The sequence below is a fragment of the Equus caballus genome, chromosome 7, assembly GCF_041296265.1.
Source record: "Equus caballus isolate H_3958 breed thoroughbred chromosome 7, TB-T2T, whole genome shotgun sequence".
Taxonomy (NCBI): Eukaryota; Metazoa; Chordata; class Mammalia; order Perissodactyla; family Equidae; genus Equus; species Equus caballus.
In genome coordinates this window covers 64,703,397-64,724,391 of record NC_091690.1, presented here as the reverse complement: position 1 = coordinate 64,724,391, position 20,995 = coordinate 64,703,397, and the positions used below count along the sequence as shown (strand labels likewise).

At 37.5% G+C, this 20,995-nt stretch overlaps 1 protein-coding gene across 6 annotated transcripts in view; it reads right to left on the bottom strand.

Moving 5' to 3' along the window:
- Positions 1-20,995, bottom strand: part of PRCP (prolylcarboxypeptidase) — a 63,835-nt gene that overhangs the window by 13,802 nt on the left and 29,038 nt on the right. For all 6 annotated transcript variants that reach the window (XM_005612007.4, XM_014741841.3, XM_070273254.1 and 3 more), the window contains 5 exons: positions 15,439-15,579; positions 11,975-12,076; positions 9,123-9,304; positions 8,731-8,888; positions 7,889-8,061 (listed from right to left, as the gene is read on the bottom strand). In XM_005612007.4, the coding sequence (XP_005612064.2) occupies positions 7,889-8,061; positions 8,731-8,888; positions 9,123-9,304; positions 11,975-12,076; positions 15,439-15,579 (756 nt within the window). The remainder of the gene's footprint in view (positions 1-7,888; positions 8,062-8,730; positions 8,889-9,122; positions 9,305-11,974; positions 12,077-15,438; positions 15,580-20,995) is intronic.

The following is a 20,995-nucleotide window of genomic DNA, read 5'->3' as shown; positions in this document are numbered from 1 at the left end:
AAGCAGACCCATGGAACGCAGAGAAGAGCACTCAAGCACAGCATGGTAGATGAGGCAGGGTGACAATGCAAGCTGGGCAGGGTGGAAAAGGGGGAGCTGATGTGCAGTAACTAACAAGTGGCCTAAAACTCTAGAAAATAGCAGCAAGTAGGTGTGACTCACACACTGGCATCAGATCTCCTCTCAGAGCTACAACACTGGGCCTCTGTCAGGCAAAGAAAAGGAGTCCTCATGAATAGCCATCTCTGTAAATAGCAGTTACTGTCACTCCTTAAAAGATACAAGCGTGGCTGGGGACTGGCACCGGCTGACAGTTCTTGGGCTTCGGCAGCCCCAGTTACACAGACAGAACATCATGGTCAGAAACTTGGCCGCTGCTGTTGGAAATTCCATGTCCAGATTAAGGGCAATCCTGAGCCTACTGTCCTCTCTGAAGTCAGAGCACCCTTGGAGTAGTGGATCCAGTTCTGAGCATCACACTTTAGGAGGGACACTGACCAACATGAGAAAATCCAGAGGCGGGCAATCAGGATGGGGAGTTAAGGAATAGTTCAATAAACCCAACAATTGGCCATTTGTACCATTCCCAATCTTTCATTATTACATATAAGGTCACAATAAATATCCTTGGGGCTAAATCTTTACATATACCCTTAACTGTTTTCTTGAGATAAATTCTTAGAGGAATTACTGGTTCAAAGGAAATAAATATTTTTAAGGGCTTTGATACATCCTATGAAACTGCCTTATAGAAAGGAAGCACCAATTTATAATTCTACCAGTTCACTAGACAAAAGGCCTGAAAAATAGCACTTAAAACTTGTTTGCAAAATATTTGCAAATTTACTAAGGGAATTTTGTCATTTTAGGTGGTTCTAAAGTTACTTTCTAACTCAAAGATTCTGTGAGTCCATGAATCATCCTCTAGCATAAAAAAACACAATCTCTGTGAATCTCTATGCATTTCCTTAACAATTCTGGTAACAAAGAAAGAAGTTTTCCAAAAAATACTGAAGTCATACTAGCAAAACCTCAGTTTTCCCATGCTTATTCCCATGCTTATTCAAAGACTGCAGTAATTCAAAAGGAGATATTCATGTACTTTTATTAAAGATCTGTAAGATGCACAAAACATTTATGTGAATGTTAAGTTTAACTATGTAAAACTGCCATGTTTATAAGTCAAACAGTCAAATATCAGTATATTTGGTTCAACCTCATATAATACTCACTTCAGCTTAGGCCTGATAATTTGCAGTTATTACCCACTTGACGAGGGCAAGCACTTGGTCTGTTGATTGTTCACTTAGGGGCTGTGATCTAATCAGACAACAAGCAAAGAGTCCCTGCCAACCACTTCCATCCAAAATACTCAACACCGAAGTAGCCCCTGTACTATACTTTCTATTTATTTTGCGGACACTAACAAACAGTCTTCTAAACAATTTCTATATAAGGCATAGCATTCCTACTTATGCCATAAACTCACGATACGGGGGCAGCTGAGGCTGCTAGTACAAATACTGAATGTTCCTTGAGGTCAGGTACTTTCTTACAATGACTCGTGGAGAAACATAATGACCATCCCCATTTCACAGAGGAGGAAACAAGATCAGACACATCTGGCTACAGATACACAATTTAAAAACTATGAATATAGGTTCTGAATCCAGACTTTGGCAACAAAGTCCTGGTATAACAATCTGTCTCCTTAATATTATATAACAATAACAGCTACTGTTATTATTATTATATAACTAGCATTGACTTAGTGCTTACTATACACCGGGTTCTATTAAATCTTCACAATGACCCTAATAAACGTTACAATTACTATCATTCCCATTTTGCAGATAAGGAAATTAAAGCACAGAGAGGTTAAGAAACTTGCCCAAAGCCACACAGCCGGAAAGTGGCTGAGCTGAGATTCAAATGCAGACTCACTATGAAGCTTCCATTTGTAACCACCACACTGCACATCCTCAACTTTGAGGTTATAGTGTAAGAGACAAATAACAACACAAAGAGTGCTTAAATATACCTGTAGTCTCATGCTTAATTTTTTAAACAAATATTGTTTTTATTCTTAAATTGTTTTTATATATTTCTAAGTTTCTTTTAGGTAAAAACTTAGGTAGAAGGGATTCTGTGGCAATATAAAATCATAAAACTTTTTTATTATGTAATCCAACAGTAGAGTAATATGAGGCTCAAGAATCACATAAAATTGACTGATTTAATTCACTTTCTATTTCCTAGAACGAAGGTGAACATTCAGGAAAAACTGAAAAAGAACATTAGAAGCCCACTTTAATAATTCTGGTTTTAAAGAGTCTAGAAATTGTGGACATAGCAGAACATTCCAACCTTAGTACCAAACTCATCAGCTCTGCACCCAAATACTTAGGTTCTGCCCTTTGACCCCATGTACACTAGAGAAAGATAATGATTTGTTTAAAAGCTTAAGTGTCCTCTACCTATGAGAATAAGCATTTGAATAAGAGAAACAAAAAGGAAGCAAAAAAAATTTTTTTAAGAAAGAGGACAGAAGATAGGTTTAAAAAAAAAAGACCAATCTCCTCTCAAAGAGTATGGTCCATCCACATTAGAGAAAGGATTAAGCAGATACATTCAGCTTTTCTAACAGATTTTCTTTCACTAAGGTTTCAATACCCCTCTCACACTCACTCAGATAATCACATTAGTTTTGTCATTAAAAGCTCCCTTTTCATAGGATGCACCTAAACCGCTTAAACCACCCAGAGAGGTCGCATACATTATCAAACACCAAGACAAACGGAAGAGATTTTCCTCCTTATGTCTTATTATTTCACACTATCTATCTGAATGTTCAGAAGCCTAAGCCAAAAGATTTGGTGAGCTATCAGCTAAAAAATGATTCCAAAATAAACAAACTCTACAGTATCCTTTAAAACTGCTCTTTAAGCTAAAAAGAGGTCTAGTTGTTTTTATGCTGACAGAGCAGTCAAATGACAGAGGGATTTTCTATTTTCCTTTTCTCTTCTTCCTTGTGTTCTATCAGCCAAGTCCATGATTATTTCTGCATGAATGTTGCAGCTTCTGTTAACAGTAAACAAAAGCAAATGGAGTCTGATCGTGCAAAGACCAAAGACAAATTAAAAAGAACGATACTTGAGTTGACACGGAAAATGGCATTCAGTCGCTGCCTATGCATCCTTCAGAACTGTGCACGGTCCAGGAAGAATTGGAAATCACCTGCTTTTTTCATAACCCAACTGCTACATATTATATCACCATCCTAAGCCTGAGTTACAGACTCAGAAAAGGACGGCTGTTTGTCAGCCCTTTAAAAAGGAGGAAGTGTATCAGAGGGAGGAGGAGTCCTGGTTAAATGGAACTATCCAAGTGAAAGAGCGGTCCCCAACTGTGCAGTGTTCCAGGGATTAGTGGGCTGGGAGAACAGAGAGGGGGTCAAGAAAGGAGAAAAAGAATGAACAGTGAAAGAAAGTGATCTGAAGCTACAAGTTTGAGAGGGAGACATGTCGTGGAAAAATTCTGAAATCAGATAGGATGAAACTGGAGATGGATGTAGGTAATGGAAGTTTCTCAATCAAGAGGCAAAGAGAGATTACTTTTAGTGAGATGTAGGCAGGAAACAGAATCATATATATATATATTATAAGTAATCAAGAATTCCTTAATATGTCAAAAGAAAGGATGAAGTCAGTAAGAAATGACTGAAGAAAACAACAAGAACTAGTCCTGGCTAAAAGAAGTAAAAGGTGATTGTGAGGCAAAGCCACGAAGTTATTTTGCCTTAAAAATAGACTTTTATAATGTATATATACAAAAGGTAAAAGAAGGATTACACTAAATCAAAACAGATGACAAAATGTTTGAGATATACTCCATTGGTTTTGACTGTTTATTTAGGAGAGAGAAAGGGCAGAATATTTATTTACATTTAAGACTCAACCACAAACTATCTCAAAAGGAACGTTAAAGAAGTGGGAGAAAACCAAAGTTAGACTGTTCACTGTTCAAAATCATAAACAAAACAACATTAAGCTGTATTCCTCTGGCTTTTTTTCTAAATCAGGGGGTTGGCAAACTACAGCCCCCAGGCCAAATCCAGCCTACTGCCTGTTTTATAAATAAAGCATTACTGGAATACAGTCATCCTCATTCATTTATATATTGTCTATGGCAACCTTCTTGCTATAGCTGCAGAGCTGAGTAACTGTGACACAAACTGGACAGCCCACAAAGCCTAAAATCTTTACCCTTTAGTCCTTTACAGATACTCTGCCAACCCCTCTTCTAAATAACAGGGGAGTTCCCTGTATGTTTTTATCACCTGACGAGTCATTTGTTCTTCAAATGGGCACAAAGATGCAAAGGTAATTCTCACTTTGTACACAGAGTACCATTAAATCTGGTAACTATCACACTGTGGCTAGGAATCCACCCAAACCTTCAATCAAGTCTTCTCCTAATCCAGGACAGTGTGGCAGAAGATCATAATTCTCTTAACAATGGCAGACCTAAGTTCAAATCCCACTTCTGCCACCTATTAGTGGAGCTTCAATATCCTCTCCATAAAACTAGGATTATACCTCTTTTTCCCACAGTATTTTTGTGAGGATTAAATGAGATAGTGTATATGAAAGTGCTTTGGAAATAGCAAAATAATATAGAAGGATAATGCGTTATTAGCACATGGACATTTATGGAGAGTAACTGGTTTTGATTTACTTTTTTCTCACTATTTTGATCCAGGTTTTCTTTCCATGAAAGACAGCCACTCTTTTAAATAACTTCGTGTTGTCAAAATTCAATTTAATTAAATACACATTTACCTTTGGCCTGCTATGTGCAAGACACCCACTAGTCATTCTACTTTTTGGATGCAGAAAAACATCTCTAATAGCAAATGACCTTGTTCCATTTGGGTTACAGAGTTTTAAGCAAGGTGTGCATTTAATGGTTCAAAAGGACAGCTACATTAAAAGTACTTTTGAAAGCTACTTCTCATTACCAATTCTATTTATATTTCCAGCACTCATTCTAGTTGTAAAGTCAGTTTTATTCTCTAAACTTAATTACCTTCAAGTTGGCCAGCCTTTGTGTTTTTTTTTTAATTGAGTTATTGATAGGTTACAATCTTGTGAAATTTCAATTGTACATTAATGTTTGTCAGTCATGTTGTAGGTGCACCACTTCACCCTTTGTGCCCACCCCCACCCCACCTTTCCCCTGGTATCCACTAAACTGTTCTTAGTCCATAATTTTAAATTCCTCATATGAGTGGAGTCATACACAGATTATCTTTCTCTCGCTGGCTTATTTCACTTAACATAATTCTCTCAAGGTCCATCCATGTTATTGCAAATGGAATGATTTTGTTCTGTTTTGCAGCTGAGTAGTATTCCATTGTATATATGTACCACATCTTCTTTATCCATTCGTCTGTTGCTGGACACTTAGGTTGCTTCCACGTCTTGGCTATTGTAAACAGTGCTGCAATGAACATTGGGGTGCACAGGACTTTTGGGATTGCTGACTTCAAGCTCTTTGGATAAATACCCAGTAGTGGGATGGCTGGATCGTATGGTAGTTCTATTTTTAATTTTTTGAGGAATCTCCATACTGTTTTCCATAGTGGCTGCACCAGTTTGCATTCCCACCAGCAGTGTATGAGGGTTCCTTTTTCTCCGCAACTTCTCCAACATTTGTTGCTATTAGTTTCAGATATTTTTGTCATTCTAACGGGTGTAAGGTGATATCTTAGTGTAGTTTTGATTTGCATTTCCCTGATGATCAGCGATGATGAGCATCTTTTCATGTGCCTATTGGCCATCAGTATATCTTCTCTGGAGAAATGTCTGTTCATGTCTCCAGCCCATTTTTTGATTGGGTTGTTTGATGTTTTGTTGTTGAGTTGCGAGAGTTCTTTATATATTATGGATATTAAGCCTTTGTCAGATATATGACTTGCAAATATTTTTTCCCAGTTAGTGGATTGTTTTTTTGTTTCAATCCTGTTTTCATTTGCCTTGAAGAAGCTCTTTAATCTGATGAAGTCCCATTTGTTTATTCTTTCTATTGTTTCCCTTCTCTGAGAAGGCATGGTGTCCGAAAAGATCCTTTTACTACTGATGTCAAAGAGTGTACTGCCTACGTTTTCTTCCAGAAGCCTTATGGTTTCAGGTCTCACCTTTAGATCTTTAATCCATTTTGAGTTTATTTTGGTGAATGGTGAAAAAGAATGGTCAATTTTCATTCTTTTACATGTGGCTTTCCAGTTTTCCCAGCACCATTTGTTGAAAAGACCTTTTTTTCTCCATTGTATGCCCTCAGCTCCTTTGTCAAAGATAAGCTGTCCATAGATGGGTGGTTTTATTTCTGGGCTTTCAATTCTGTTCCATTGATCTGTGCACCTGTTTTTGTACCAGTACCATGCTGTTTTGATTACTGTAGCTTTGTAGTACGTTTTGAAGTCAGGGATTGTGATGCCTCCCGTTTTGTTCTTTTTTCTCAGGATTGCTTTAGAAATTCGGGGTCTTTTGTTGCCCCATATGAATTTTAGGATTCTTTGTTCTAATTCTGTAAAGAATGTCATTGGGATTCTGATTGGGATGGCGTTGAATCTGTAGATTGCTTTAGGTAGAACGGACATTTTAACTATGTTTATTCTTCCAATCCATGTACATGGAATGTCTTTCCATCTCCTTATGTCGTCATCCAATTCTCTCAGAAAGGCCTTGTAATTTTCATTATATAGGTCCTTCACTTCCTTAGTTAAATTTACCCCAAGGTATTTTATTCTTTTTGTTGCGATTGTGAATGGTATTGTATTCTTGAGTTCTTTTTCTGTTGGTTCATTACTGGAGTATACAAATGCTACTGATTTATGCAAATTGATTTTATACCCTGCAACTTTGCTGTAGTTGTTGATTACTTCTAACAGTTTTCCAATGGATTCTTTGGGGTTTTCTATATATAAGATCATGTCCTCTGCAAACAGCGAGAGTTTCACTTCTTCCCTCCCTATTTGGATTCCTTTTATTCCTTTTTCTTGCCTGATTGGTTGGCCAGCCTTTGTTTTTAAAATTAAGAGGACTGGTCTTTACAAAGGAATGCTTAACAAGAGCCTACACAATAAACAATTTTGGCATGAAAAGAACCCTAAAATTTATGGTGTAATGTGTCTTTACACTTTCCAGAGTGTTTTCACTTCCAATATTTTATTTGATCCTCAGAAAATAAACCCTATCAAGTACGTACGTATCGTTATCTCGTTCTGCAGAGGAAGATGTGGAGGCTTGGGGAAGAAGAGTGCCTTGCTCAAGATTGCACATCTAGTAAATGGTAGTTCTGGATCAGACCTTCGCCTTCAGGATGCAAGTCAGTGCTCTTTCCACTCCACCTTGCTGCATGGGGATCACCCATTTATGATGTGTGTAGCACTTAGAATGTGTTAGCAGTTGACTAAATACAGTTGCCACTTATTAAGCATTGACCGTGTATTACATAGCTCTATGTGTCTTATATATATCACAAAGATTAAATAACTTGTGTATGCAAAGTGTACAGTACAGGACTTGGTACAGAGTAATTATTCCATTAACAGCAACTACTGGTTTTATTTCTAATTCATATAACTCTGTAACCTACACATTTTATCTCCATTATTCAAATGAGGAAACTGAGGTTCAGAACAATTAAGTAACATGCCCAAGGTTGAGGAACCAGAAAGTGACAGAAGCCAGGATTCCAGCCAAGACTGACTAACTCCAGAGCCCTTATGTCACTGGGACTTCCTCTGATGCTGAAAGTCAGAGAATACACACACAAAAATGAGAAATACGTTATTAAAAGTAATGAAAGGACATTTTCCTCTTACCTTGATCGGCCAAGCAGGCAAAGGCTGTAAAAAGTTAGACTCGTAAGGGTAGTCCACCATTGCCAGATTTACCCAGGTTTCAGTGATCCAGTCTTTCAAGTGCTCGACATCCTGAGAATTTGTTAATGGGCTGCATAAGCGAAGGGCTTCAGAAAGCCAATGCAAGCCAGGGCCTGAGAAAAGAATCACATTGTTAGAATATAAAAGGCACTACTCAACAGAAGGCTTTGCAGATAATTTATTCTTCACTTGGTATTTTAGAAAACTCAACCTTCTACCATATCTTCAAGAATACTTTTTCAACATTCAACAAAATATTTTTAGAGCAACTGGATAATCCCATAATAGACAAGTTGCCTATCCTCGTGGAGCTTACCAGAATTATTCCCCCTTTAAAGATAACATTAGAATAAATAAACAAACAAATGGAACACTATAGAGCAATGAGAATGCATAAACTACAGCTAAATAAAACAAATGGATGCAGCCAACAAACACAGCATTGAGCAAAAGACAGTAGACAAAAAAATACACAGTATGCAATTCCAATTACTAAAAAATTCAAGAGCAAAATTAATCTATGATTCTAGAAATTAGGAGAATGATTAGCCCGGGAGGTGCAGAGGTAGTGACTGGGAAGGGCACAAGAGGATTTCTTGATCTGAATGCTGATTACGCAACATATTTCCTTTGTGAAAGTTCATCAAGCTATGTACTTTAATTTGTGTGCCTTTCTGTATGTTATACTTAAATAAAAAGTTTACTAAAGAAGTGGGAAGTGTTGAATTTAACAAGTGAAAGATTAAAAAATCCATGATTCTATTGTTTTATTTAAAGCTTACCCGTACTTGTGAGTCGTCTAATGGCATCCCAGGACCTGCGGATGCTCTCTGAACAATTTGGGCCACTTTTCCTAAAATCTGCAGTTACAATCTCCATAAATACACCACAAGGTACCAAATCCTCAAACTGCCAGATGGGGGCAGAGGATGCAAGAGCTCTAAACAGTAAGAAAAACAAAGAAGGAAAAAAAGAAAAAAATGTAACTCAATGAATTAACGTTCTAAAATTGAAACTGATACTGAACAAAAATGGTAAGAAAAATAATGGAACTCAATGAGATAGAAACTAGAAATCTCAGTACAATAGAATGGAACGTTTTACCCAAAACAAATCTCTAGATTTGCCTTGACAATCATTAAGAAGTGTTCATGTCAAACATAAATGCATTTACCCAACCACCATATGAGGATATTTCATCCTGAACCAGGCTGCAAGCATGCCACCGTAAGAGCCCCCTAGGGCAATGACAGGTTGATTTTTAGCTCCTGGGACTGTTCTTTTCAAGTGTTTGATTAACTTTGCAAAATCGGCCAGAGCTTGTTCTGATGTCAGAAAATTCAAGTGTGTGGAATCCTAAAGAAAAATAACAAAGAACATGGATATAAATGTGCACATAACAGCAGCTTAGGCATAGCACAGATCCTGAAAAAAGCCAGAGTCAGATAAGCTCTTCTCCAAATAGAATTTCTAGGCAATTGAGTTAAAATGCCAGATCAGAGAAATAGCAATGCTGATTTAAACCACTCAAGAAAAAGCGATTTTAAGTTTGTGGGAAGAACATAATGTATTTTGCATTCAAATGTAATTTCTATTAAACGCTATTTACCAAAGACCTTGTTGAGGTTATAGAAAGAGCAGAAACAAAGTAAGCAATATTTAACAGCAAATGTGATGATATACAATACTAAGCTTAAGAGACAACTACTATATTAGAACTTTTATTTCAGATCTTGACACATTTAAAATGGCTACCATATGGGCAAAGGTAAACTAAATCCTGTGGAAAATTGAAGTAAGAATCCTCAGTAAAAATAAAATTCATCCTTCCTCATCAGAAAGATTATTATTATGCCTGATATACCAACAACTGGAACAAATTAGCATGCCTGTTGTAAATAACTATAGAATTGGAATTTAAAAAAAAAAAAAAAAACCTATGCAACTACTATTTCCAGGGATTGGAAAACAGGCAACACAAGACATTGATCCCTGAAGTAAGTTCCATGATCATTTAGCTCTCCGCCTAGGGAGAGTTTCCTTCTTGCAATGTAGGAAGCTGGAGCTCAAACAGAGTCCTGCTGAGTTGAGGAGGCTAATGAAGTGTCTCCCTTTAAAAGGTGAAGCCTAATTCCTCTCCCTTTGAACTTGGACTGGACTTAGTGACTTGGTTCTAAAGAACAGAATGTGGCAAAAGTGATGATAGTGACTTTCAATGTTAGGTCATAAAAAACACTGCAGTTTCCACCTTGCTCTCTTGGCTTGCCAACTTGGAGGGAATTCAGCCACCATGTCATGAGGCCACACAAGCAGGCTTTTGGAGAAGCCCAGGAGGAGACAAAGTGAAGCCTCTTGCCAACACCCAGCACCAGTTTGTCACTCTTGTGGATCCTCCAGCCCCAGTCAAGCCTTTAGATGACTGCAGCACCAGCTAACACCTTAACCTCATGAGACCCCTAAAACAGAACCACCTAGCTGAGCCACTCTTAATTCTTTACCCACAGGAATTGTGGGATAATGTTATTGTCATTTTAAGCCACCAAGGTTTGAGGTATAATTGTGACGAAGCAACAGATAACTAATATAGCCACATACCTATATTAGGCTATCCTGTTTGATCCTCACGCTTTGGTCTCACTCCTTCTATCGTGTGGCACATTCCAGAATCACATAGTTCCCACCTTTCCTATGTATGTCATCTAATCTTTTAGCCTTCCCTTTATCCAAGATGTATGCTTTCTGACTTCCTAGCTCCTGTCACTACTCTTTACTTCTAGTTTTCATGGCACTATGTGTAGTTGAATGCAAGTTTATTTCTATTCCTCACATAATATTTGTAATATCCCTTATACTACTGACAAATTTTGTGAGCACATGAAAGAAAAAAAGCATATCAAAGAGAGCCCTTAGATCTATTTTGCTAACAAAGTATGAACCACAGGGACCTAGAAGAGATTAGGTTTCTATCTGCAACAAGCTGACTGCTTACCAGTGGTTTTAGGCTCTGTCAACTCCTCTAATCAGAAAATTATGAAAAAGAAAAAGCTAAAGAATAGTTTCCCATGCAGCCCAATAAATATCCGCAAATTGTGTTGCTTTTCATTTAGAACACATGGACTTTTAAATTTATTTTATTTATTTATAAGATGAGATAATAAAACCTCTGAGAACAAAAGTAAAAACTCCTTCCTAAACAGGCAGCCTAGAAAACGACTGATCCCAAGTTCTTCTAACTCAAAGTTACCCAAAAGCATGGCGTGTATGATGGTGATGCGTATGACGATCTTAGGTAGTGCACAAACATTTTTGAATTTAATACTTATTGTTTTATTTTAATGTAATTTAGAAAAATTAACTAGTACATAAAGCCCTTGTTAAGATAATGCTGTTTGAAAAGTGAGCTGTTTAGAGAAAAATATTAAGTAAATAATAGTACAGATAGCAAATCCATACAGCCAGAATCACAAGGGAAGCACATGAGTGAGTCAGTTTAGGAAAAAGTGTCCTGGTTTATCAACGTAGAGTCTGTGGTCAAGGCCAAAGCTCCTTGTGAGAACAGGAAAGGCCAGAGGGAAATCCAAGTGGCCAGCTGGCCTCACTGAATCATAGAGATTATGCGTCCTCATTTTGATCATCGTATTTTATTGAAAAACACCTTATTAAACAAACATTTGTGTGTTCATTATATTTTTTCCAGTGTTAGACCCAATAATTTAAGCGTATAATTTATAAAACAGAATTGTTTACTGACATTTCTGAAACAATGAAAAGTCCCCTCCACCTTCTTCAGCCTTATCACACTGAATTAAAAATGGATTAACATTAGAAATTATAATAATATGGTTTTTAAAAGCTTCAGTCTGTTCAAGTCGTATATAAAAGGAAAGATTAAATACAAATTATTGAAATTTCAGGCAGTTCAAGTTAAAGCTATCATTCCTTTCTCACAGTGGAACACGTAATTAGAAAATGCTCTAAACTTAAAAAAAAAAAACTTTTAAACTTAAAAGTAAAAAGTATATTTACCTTGAATGAGTTGGCACCAAAGGGTAGGGACTCTCCATAGTATCGATGTTCAGCAAACACCAACATAGCTTTCAGTTCCTCAGCCATATCCCACATGAACCCCTTGGAAGAAAAGGATTCATTCACAGGATAAAATTAGGATGTGAAAAAAGTCATCAAACCTTTTTACAATTCATATGAAATGGATGTTAAAACAGACCAAAGAGCTCTCTGAGGAGCTGCACAATTTATATTTGTTCTACAGATAAACGATATAATGGCTGTTTCATTGTTATACATCAATCTCACACTGTATTAGAGTGAAACAGCTAAAAATAAGCTCAAGCTGCCCATCCACTAGTCATTCCAACTCTTTGTATTGACACTCTAGTCCTAGAATCAACATTATGTCTAAATAGTCTTCAAATTGTACTATGTACCAAATATTCTAGGAAAGAGCCAATGATATCTAAGTTGGACACCTACTCATAGGTATTTACAACATAAAAGAGAAAATAGTACAAATAAGCATACCGGACTCTCCCTTGGGTTTTATATTAATCTTATTTACTTGAAAATAAATAGTAGCTAACAACAGCTAATATTAATTGAGTATTTACAATGTCAGGCATTGTTCTAAACACTTTACATGGATTAATTCACTTAATTATCATGACAATCTAAGAGATAGGCACTTTGATTATCCCCATTTTACAGGCAAGGACACTGAAGCACAAGAGTATAAATAACCCGTGACAGTCACACAGTTAGAAAGTGGTAGCACCAAGATTCAAACACAGGCTCTCTGGCTCCAGAGCACAATCTTCAGGTGCTGTTAGATCCCCTTACTCCCACACCTAAGGCTGCTCATCAATTGCCTCATTTTTTCACTCACCTCAGTTGTGCCCTCAGAATGCTTCTCAACAAAGCATTCCACGTAGCCAACATCAATCAGATTTAGATTTAGCACAGATTAAAACTGACATTCCTAGTGTACTGTTGCTTTTTCTTTTTGAGGAAGATTAGCCCTGAGCTAACTACTGCCAATCCTCCTCTTTTTGCTGAAGAAGACTGGCCCTGAGCTAACATCCAGGCCCATCTTCCTCTACTTTATATGTGGGACGCCTACCACAGCATGGCTTTTGCCTAGTGGTGCCATGTCCACACCCAAGATCTGAATCGGCGAACCCTGGGCCACCAAGAAGCGGAATGTGTGAACTTAACCGCTGCGCCACCAGGCCAGCCCCATGTACTGTTGCTTTTTAATGAGCTGCTCCTCCCTAACAAGGACAATGAACATCTGAAAATTTTTGTTTGTTTTGATTAAATAAACGAACAATTAAGAGCTGTATGCATGTGAGGATGGAGACTTTAACCTGATATCTGTGATGGTTTCAATAAACCCCACTTTCTCTCTTAACACCTTGCTCATTCCCTGCCATTTATCTACAGATCCTGTAACACGCAGCTCAAGCAAGCCCTCTACCTGTCCCACCTTGGCAGTGCCAATCACTCCTACCTCTCAACACCACTGTGCTAGGTATAGATCTCTATTACTGTGCTGCAATATTTGTTTACACATGTGTCTTAGCCTACCAGAATATGAGCTTTTTAAGGGTAAGGACCATCCATCAAAATAGCCAGACTTCTGTGGTTTACCTCAGGGTTTGAGATGTACCATTTTAATTAAACTGATTCACATTGTAATAAATAATTATTTGCCTGCATCTATTTCAGGGGTATTTTTCAAAAGGGTCCATAGAATATAATAACATTTAATAACATTATTGTACCAGCATTGTTCTAAGTTCCTCATTCTTATTTAGTCCTCACAACAACTCTATGTACTAGATATTATTACTATACTCATTTAACAGATGAGAAAACTAAGGCACAGAATAAGAAACTTGCCCAAAGTAACACAGCATAGTGGTAAACCAGAATTCAAACCTTATCAGCCTGTCTGAAGTCTTCACTCTTGACTACTATACTATACTGCCTCTTAATGAATGAACATCCAGAACATGTGAATATACAACCGGAACATTTTAGTATGTAAAGGAAGGTGTCTAGGGTTGGGAAAATGTCAAGACCTGTCCTTGTAGGATCTGCCTCTAGCAAGTTCTCTGGACCTTTCCTACACTGAGTAGCTCTTCCTTCCTACCACTCCTGAGGTCAGAGATTCCCCCACAAGTCTTCAGTATGCTGCAGTGCCTGTCAAAGCAGCAGGGTCTGGTGGAGGAAGCTGCCTGCCTATAATAAAGAACAGGAGCTGAGAAAATAACTGGACAGAAGCTGCCCTATGCCCTTGGCATAAAAGAAAAGTCACACAAGAAAGGAAAAGGGAGACAAGGCAGCCTCAGTTGTTTCCCAGAATAACAGAGCAAGAATCTGATGGAAAATAAGTCCTGGTTTCATTTGTCATTGATCTAAGAGAAACAGAGATCTTGGGATATCATTTCTCAGGGAATTATTTTCAACTAATATATTTAGACTCTTAACATTCCTAAGGAAATAATCAGAAATGTGGAAGTCAATAACACACTATAATTGGGTTCATATTTTTGCTTTCAATTCAGTTCAGTTTAACAAACCTTTGCTGAGACCTCCTGAATCCCAGGCACCACGCCAGACATTGGCAGTAGAGAAAATATGATTCAGTCTCCACTTTAGGGTCATTCACAGACTAGCTTTTTGGTTGATTTTCCAGCCATAGCTCTGACATATTAAAATGGAAAAATTTCTTCCTTTCAGGTGTCTTTCTAAACTAAGTTTTGTTAATGGATTTAAGTATTATTACAAAAGATGATAGAAAATATAGGCAGGCAAGCAAGCTGAAAGCTATGCTATTTTTTTACCCTCACAAATAAAAGAAAAATGGTAGAACAGGTAAGCTAAATTAAAACACAGCTCCAACTTTACCTTTGTCCATTCCTATTTGACAATCAGTCTTGCTTTTTTATTTACATTGCCTTCATTTAGGTTTTATCAACAAATACTCACTGAGCACCTACTATATGCCCAGCACAGTCCTGTACTCTGAGAATACAACACTGAACAAACATACAAAAATTCCTGCCCTTGTGTTTAGAGACCATTCTAGAGGCCATAATAATAATAAAAAAAATTATAGGCAATAACATTCCTATGCCCATTTCCCTCATATCTTGTTCACTCTAGAAATAAGCTGGGATTTTAAAATCTTTTAAAATTCAATTGTCCAAAAACAGTATTTCACTCTTTTCATGTGTCTTTAAGCCTGAACAGGCAAGTTTACTGGGCATCTATATTGATTCTTTTGTGAATTGCCTATTTATGTACTTTTGCTGTTTTTCCATTATTAGCGAGTTTATCTTTTCGTTACTTTTTAAAGAACCTCACAATTAAGTACAGTAATACTGGTCATGTATACTGCAAAACATTTTTCCCAGTTTATCATAATAAAAGTCAAATTGAGCACAGGAACTTCACAAATCTGTACATACCGTATTATTGCAAAACCAGGTAATGTCCCCTTCATTACCAGTGTAGAAAAGTATTGACCCACCATCTTTCTTCCAGTGTTTATCAGCTATTAGGTACCGCTGCTTAAAAGTTTTATCAGTATTAAATCCAAAATGATCAACCTACGATAAAAGCAAAAGAGACAAGATATATTACAAAGGAAAGTAATTAAATGAGATCAACATAAAAGTAATTAAATTTATTCTTCCATTAAAATTAACCTATGGTACAAAAATAATCATAAAAATTTTAAACTTCATTTAGTTTTATTAGCAGTAGTAATATTGATACTCTTATTTTGAAATTATTTTCTTTATTGTAAGATAAAGAAATGCTACTGGCAGTCAAGATTTTCAGTGTAAGAACAAAGATACAGTTATAAAATCAAGTAACCACTTAAAAACACAATAATGTTAAAACTCAACTGGAAATAGTGATACAAACTCAGTATTTTTTAAAATACAGATTCCTTCCTATCTGAATTTTCATTATCCAAACCTTCAATATCAAAATTCAAGAACTAAACAGACGACTGAAAAGATCTAGTAACACTGTCACCCCACTAACAATTGACATTCCAAGTGCCAGGATTTTGGTGTCTAATACCATGCCCCACTAAAAGGAACTAGGGCTTGTTAGTGAAGTGGCTGACTGACAGTTGGGACAAGGAATCTACAAGATAAACCTATGCATCCATCTATACAACAAAGCAAGGAAGTTCTGAAAAATTAGTGGAGTTATATCTAATGGACATAGAAGCCAACTACAAGGGACTATCATTGGCTAAAGGGTTGATAAACTGAACATAAAACAAACTGAACACAAAAGAATAATGTCTGTAGTTGACTGAAACATTCAATTCATGAAAATCCATTAGTCCATAAGGATATCAAAAAAGAGAAAGCAAGAAAACTATTCATTTGCCACCATTTAACTTGTCTATTAAACCAACTCCCTACTTTGAAACTGGGAATAAAAAAGTAAAGAATTCAACATTTAACCTGCTTTTCCACCAGAAGTGTATTTCAGGGTACCAAATAGTCCCAGCTGATAAAAAAGAGCTCTATTTAATCAAATGTTAGCTAATGTAGAAGAAATGACAGACTTAAAAAAATGATAGTTTTGCAAACTCTAAAGAAGTTACTGATTCAGGCAAGAATTACTAAATGGTGTTAAAAGAAGTAGGCGAATGGATGACAGAGAAATAAACATTCATATTAGTGCCAAAGTAATACCACAGAGAATACTCTTTCGTCACAAGGGGAAAATGTAACTTTACAATGGAAGGATCAGGCTGTCATCATCTTAGTCTAAGGATCAAAGTTAGCATCACTAACAGTGGGGCAGGCAGGGATTATGTATTTCCTCATGTGGTACAACATGAAGCACATATCACCTATGATATCTTCTTGCCAAAAATGTTCAACTTATATCTTAGTCCAGCCTTTAGATCTAATTTCCAGTTTCCAGTAAATACACAGGGTAGAAGAACAAGCTGAAGACACTCAGAAGAGGCAGTCAGACAAATCCAAAGGTGGGACATTTTACAAGACAATGACTTGTAACTGCAAGGCAATGTCATGAAAAGAAGACTGTTTTAGATTAAATAAATTTTAAGGAACATAATAACCAGATGTAATGCATGATTCCACATTGTATCCTGGCTTGAATAAACAATATCTAAATGAGAATTTAGGGACAATTAGGCTAATTTGAATATGGATTAGATGATATTAAGGACTTAATTTTGTTAGGAATGATCATATTATTCTGGCTAGATAAGAAAATGCTTTTATTTATTACAGCTGTACAATGAAGGATTTAGAGATAGCCTAACATGCTGTCCGTAGTTTACTCAAAAATGCTTCAGCATAGGGGCCAGCCCGGTGGCGCAGCGGTTAAATTCGCACATTCTGCTTTGGCAGCCCCAGGTTTGTCAGTTCGGATCCCAGGTGTGGACCTACACACTGCTTGGCAAGCCATGCTGTGGCAAGCGTCCTACATATAAAGGAGAGGAAGATGGGCACAGATGTTAGCTCAGGGCCAGGCTTCCTCAGCAAAAAGAGCGGGATTGGCGGCAGATGTTAGCTCAGGGCTAACCTTCCCCAAAAAAAATTCTTCAGCATAAAAAAGTAAAACAAATTTAAAGGAATAAAATTTAATCTATCCTGAAAGAGACAAAACACACAGGACCCAGACTTTGCAAAGCAGCTTATATAAAACATGTTAAAAAAAGATTAAAATGACAATAATTTTAAGCTTAAATTGAACTTTAAATATTTTTTGAGATTGTTTTTGCCCTTTACTTAATAAACTCATCATCTAAACTATAATTATCAAATCCTATAACATGGTAAGATTCATGTACAACTATCTGAATTTACAGAGTTATAGAGTTCCTGGGGGCTGAATTCCCCAGTCTTTGGAGGGACAGGAGTGAGAATGTAGACACAGGTTGATCCAGTGCTGCTCCAGCCTCCCTGGGGCAGGAGTTGGTTCTGACCTAAACCAGACCCTGCAAGAGTTCCCTAGGTCATTCTAAAACAGATGGGACTTCCCATACCCAGCTCCATCTACACACACACTTCACATTCATACCACAGATACCAAAATGCAAGCTTCTCAAAACTGCATCTACCTGCATACTTCCTGATGTCTATGATCACCACCATACATAGCCCTAAAATGTAAGCTACTCTAATCCAAATACCGCCTACCTTTCTGGAAAATAAGCAGTTTGTATGGAGCAGGTATATAATAATAATGTCCATGTACTAAAAGTCTTCCCCATTATATATATTAATTCACTCAATCACTCATTCAACGAGTGTCTATTAAAAGGCCAACTACTTTTTCTGGGCCAAGTAGTAAGCTAAGCAACAGGATAAAGAGTTAGCTGAGCCACAACCTTTACATTTAACTTAAACTAATTCAACTATACCCACTCAGCCTAAAAATAAAAGCAGGAGAGACGAACAATAAAGAGAAGATAGGCAAGTGATTCTGCCTGCTTCCATTCAATAAGTACGGTGGTTCTCCATGTGAGGTTCCTGGAAGAGGGCATCCCCAAGGGACCTGTTAGAAATGTAAACTCTCTGGCTGAATCCCAAACTACTGAGTCAGAAACTGTGGGGGAAGAACTCAGTAATTTGTGTTTTAACAAGCCCTCCAGGTGATTCTAAAGTTTTGAGAAACAATGAGTTAGCATAAGCCCCAAAATAAGACATGAATCTGCTATTCCTTCTCTTGATCTAGGTTTCAGAATACCTCTAATAACTGGAAGCATCTCACCATGCTGAGTGAGACTCTGGGGTTAAAAGATGTGAATTACCACCAACGTGGCCCCCAAATACAAGCCAACTGCATCATTTGAAGCTCAACAGGAAAAACTATGATTTGTTGCAACAAGGGAGGAAAGACCGGCTGCGCTGGACTTAAAAAAAGGAAGCACACGGTTCTCTAACAAGACGCCTTCCCATGGGATTCTCAAAGAGAATTCTGCCAAGGTGATTTTTACCCTGCCCACTGACTTCAGAACCCAGCCTTCTTGTAAAATGAGATACTGCTGTACTGTTTAAAAGCAGCTCACAAAGAAACACATTCCAATAATCCAGTCAAAAGCTTTCAAATTTGAAAACATGAGTATATGTTTATATGTATTATGTTAAACATAAATGGTAAAAAATTCTTGCCAGAGGAAAAGCCTCCATCTGGAACAACAAGGGCCACAAGAACTTCAGAACTGGAGAAAGCCAAACTTCCTTGCATGGCCACTCTCAGGGCACTCCTGCTCCTGGTGATCATCTCTAATTGTTTAGATTAGGGGAAAGATGAAGGAACCCCGGTAGGGTAGAAAGAAAGCAGGTTTGAGAGTTAACAGATCTGAACTTGAATCTCTACCGTCACTGGCCTGAGGCAAGTTACTTAACCTCTCGGAGATTCGATGTCTTCCTATATGAAATAAGGATGAAAAGATATAATTCAAAGTATTGCTGTGAGGATTAGAGAAAATGTACCTAAAGTACCAGGCATAGAGCCTGATACATCATAAGTGCTTGATAAATGTTAGTTCTCCTCTCCAACTCATTTGCACACCAATGCTAATCACGGAGTACTCAGAAGGGGTAAACGAGGTGGAGAGATGATGAAGAGCTTCACAGAATTACAGTACCCTTAGAATGTCAAAATCTCCTATTTTTTGAGTGTTTCACCTAAATATTAAACACTTGGAAATAGGAAGTGAAATCTCCTTTGCAAAATATTAATTTACAGAATTTTCTTGGCCCCTTCCTATCACCAAGGATATCAACTTCCGGCTACATAACTGTAGACAGTGTCCAATACCTAATGGCCTGGCAGACTAGGAGGATTGTGCCCTCTGCTGTTGAGAACTGAGACCTGCACACTGATTCCAGCTCTGCACACCTGAATAAAGAGATTTTTATAAGTAACACAAACAGGGACAACGGCCTTAGAAACCATTTGATCTGTGTTGTTCAACTGAAGAAACTGGGCTCAAAGAGCTCAAAATATTTGGCCAAGGTCAAAAGTCAGAGGTAGAGCTGGAGTTTTTAATTATATTTGCAATTTGGTTTATTGAAATAACTACAATAAATAATAGTTCTGGGAGCCAGCCCTATGGCATAGTGGTTAAGTTTGGCACGCTGTGCTTCAGTGGCAGCCTGGGTTCGCAGGTTTGGGTCCTGGGCACAGATCTACACCATTCATCAGCCATGCTGTGGCAGCATCCCACATAGAACAGAGGAAGATTGGCAACAGATGTTAGCTCCAGGCAAATCTTCCTCAGCAAAAAAATGACAATAACAATAATAACAATAGTTCTATAAAAGCAACACCTCCATGACCTCAAAAAGGAAACACACCTCTAGTCACACACAGTAGTTCTTTCTAGAATGTGGCCCAAGAAGTCTCAAGAGACGCTTCCCTCCTTCAACTTGTAGAGGAGAAAGAGATCCATGAGAACGGGTAGGCAAGAAGGAACAAAAAGAACATCCTTTAAATAAAGTCTATTGTGGCAAAAATAACTATTTAGACTTTAAAACTGCTCAAAAAATGAAGTTTATATCCAGAAAAGCCTGTAAGAACATTACATCTGTTAGATACAGTTTTGGTGGCAATTTGGGGGCAGTGTGTGGGGTGGGCGGGGGGGACAGATGGATAACACAGAGTACCTACTATGTGCCTGGCACCTTGCTGGTACTTTCCACAGATCACCTCATCATCCTCCCAATCACCCTCAGGGGGCACTTTTTCATTACATCCTCTTACAATAAGGCTGTTGAAACTCAAAGAGGTCAGATAACTTGCCAAGGTAACATAACTAATAAATAAAAGTCAAATACAATTCTTTTTCACGTGCTTTTACTCCCTACCTAATCCTACCTCCAACAAAACCGTCTGCTTTTGTCACTATAACATGCTACTGCAGATAGGGCTGACAACAATATTCAACCTTCGGCAGGGGACACTCCAGTATATTTCTCCTGGAAAATGAAGGACATATCCTCCAGCCATTTA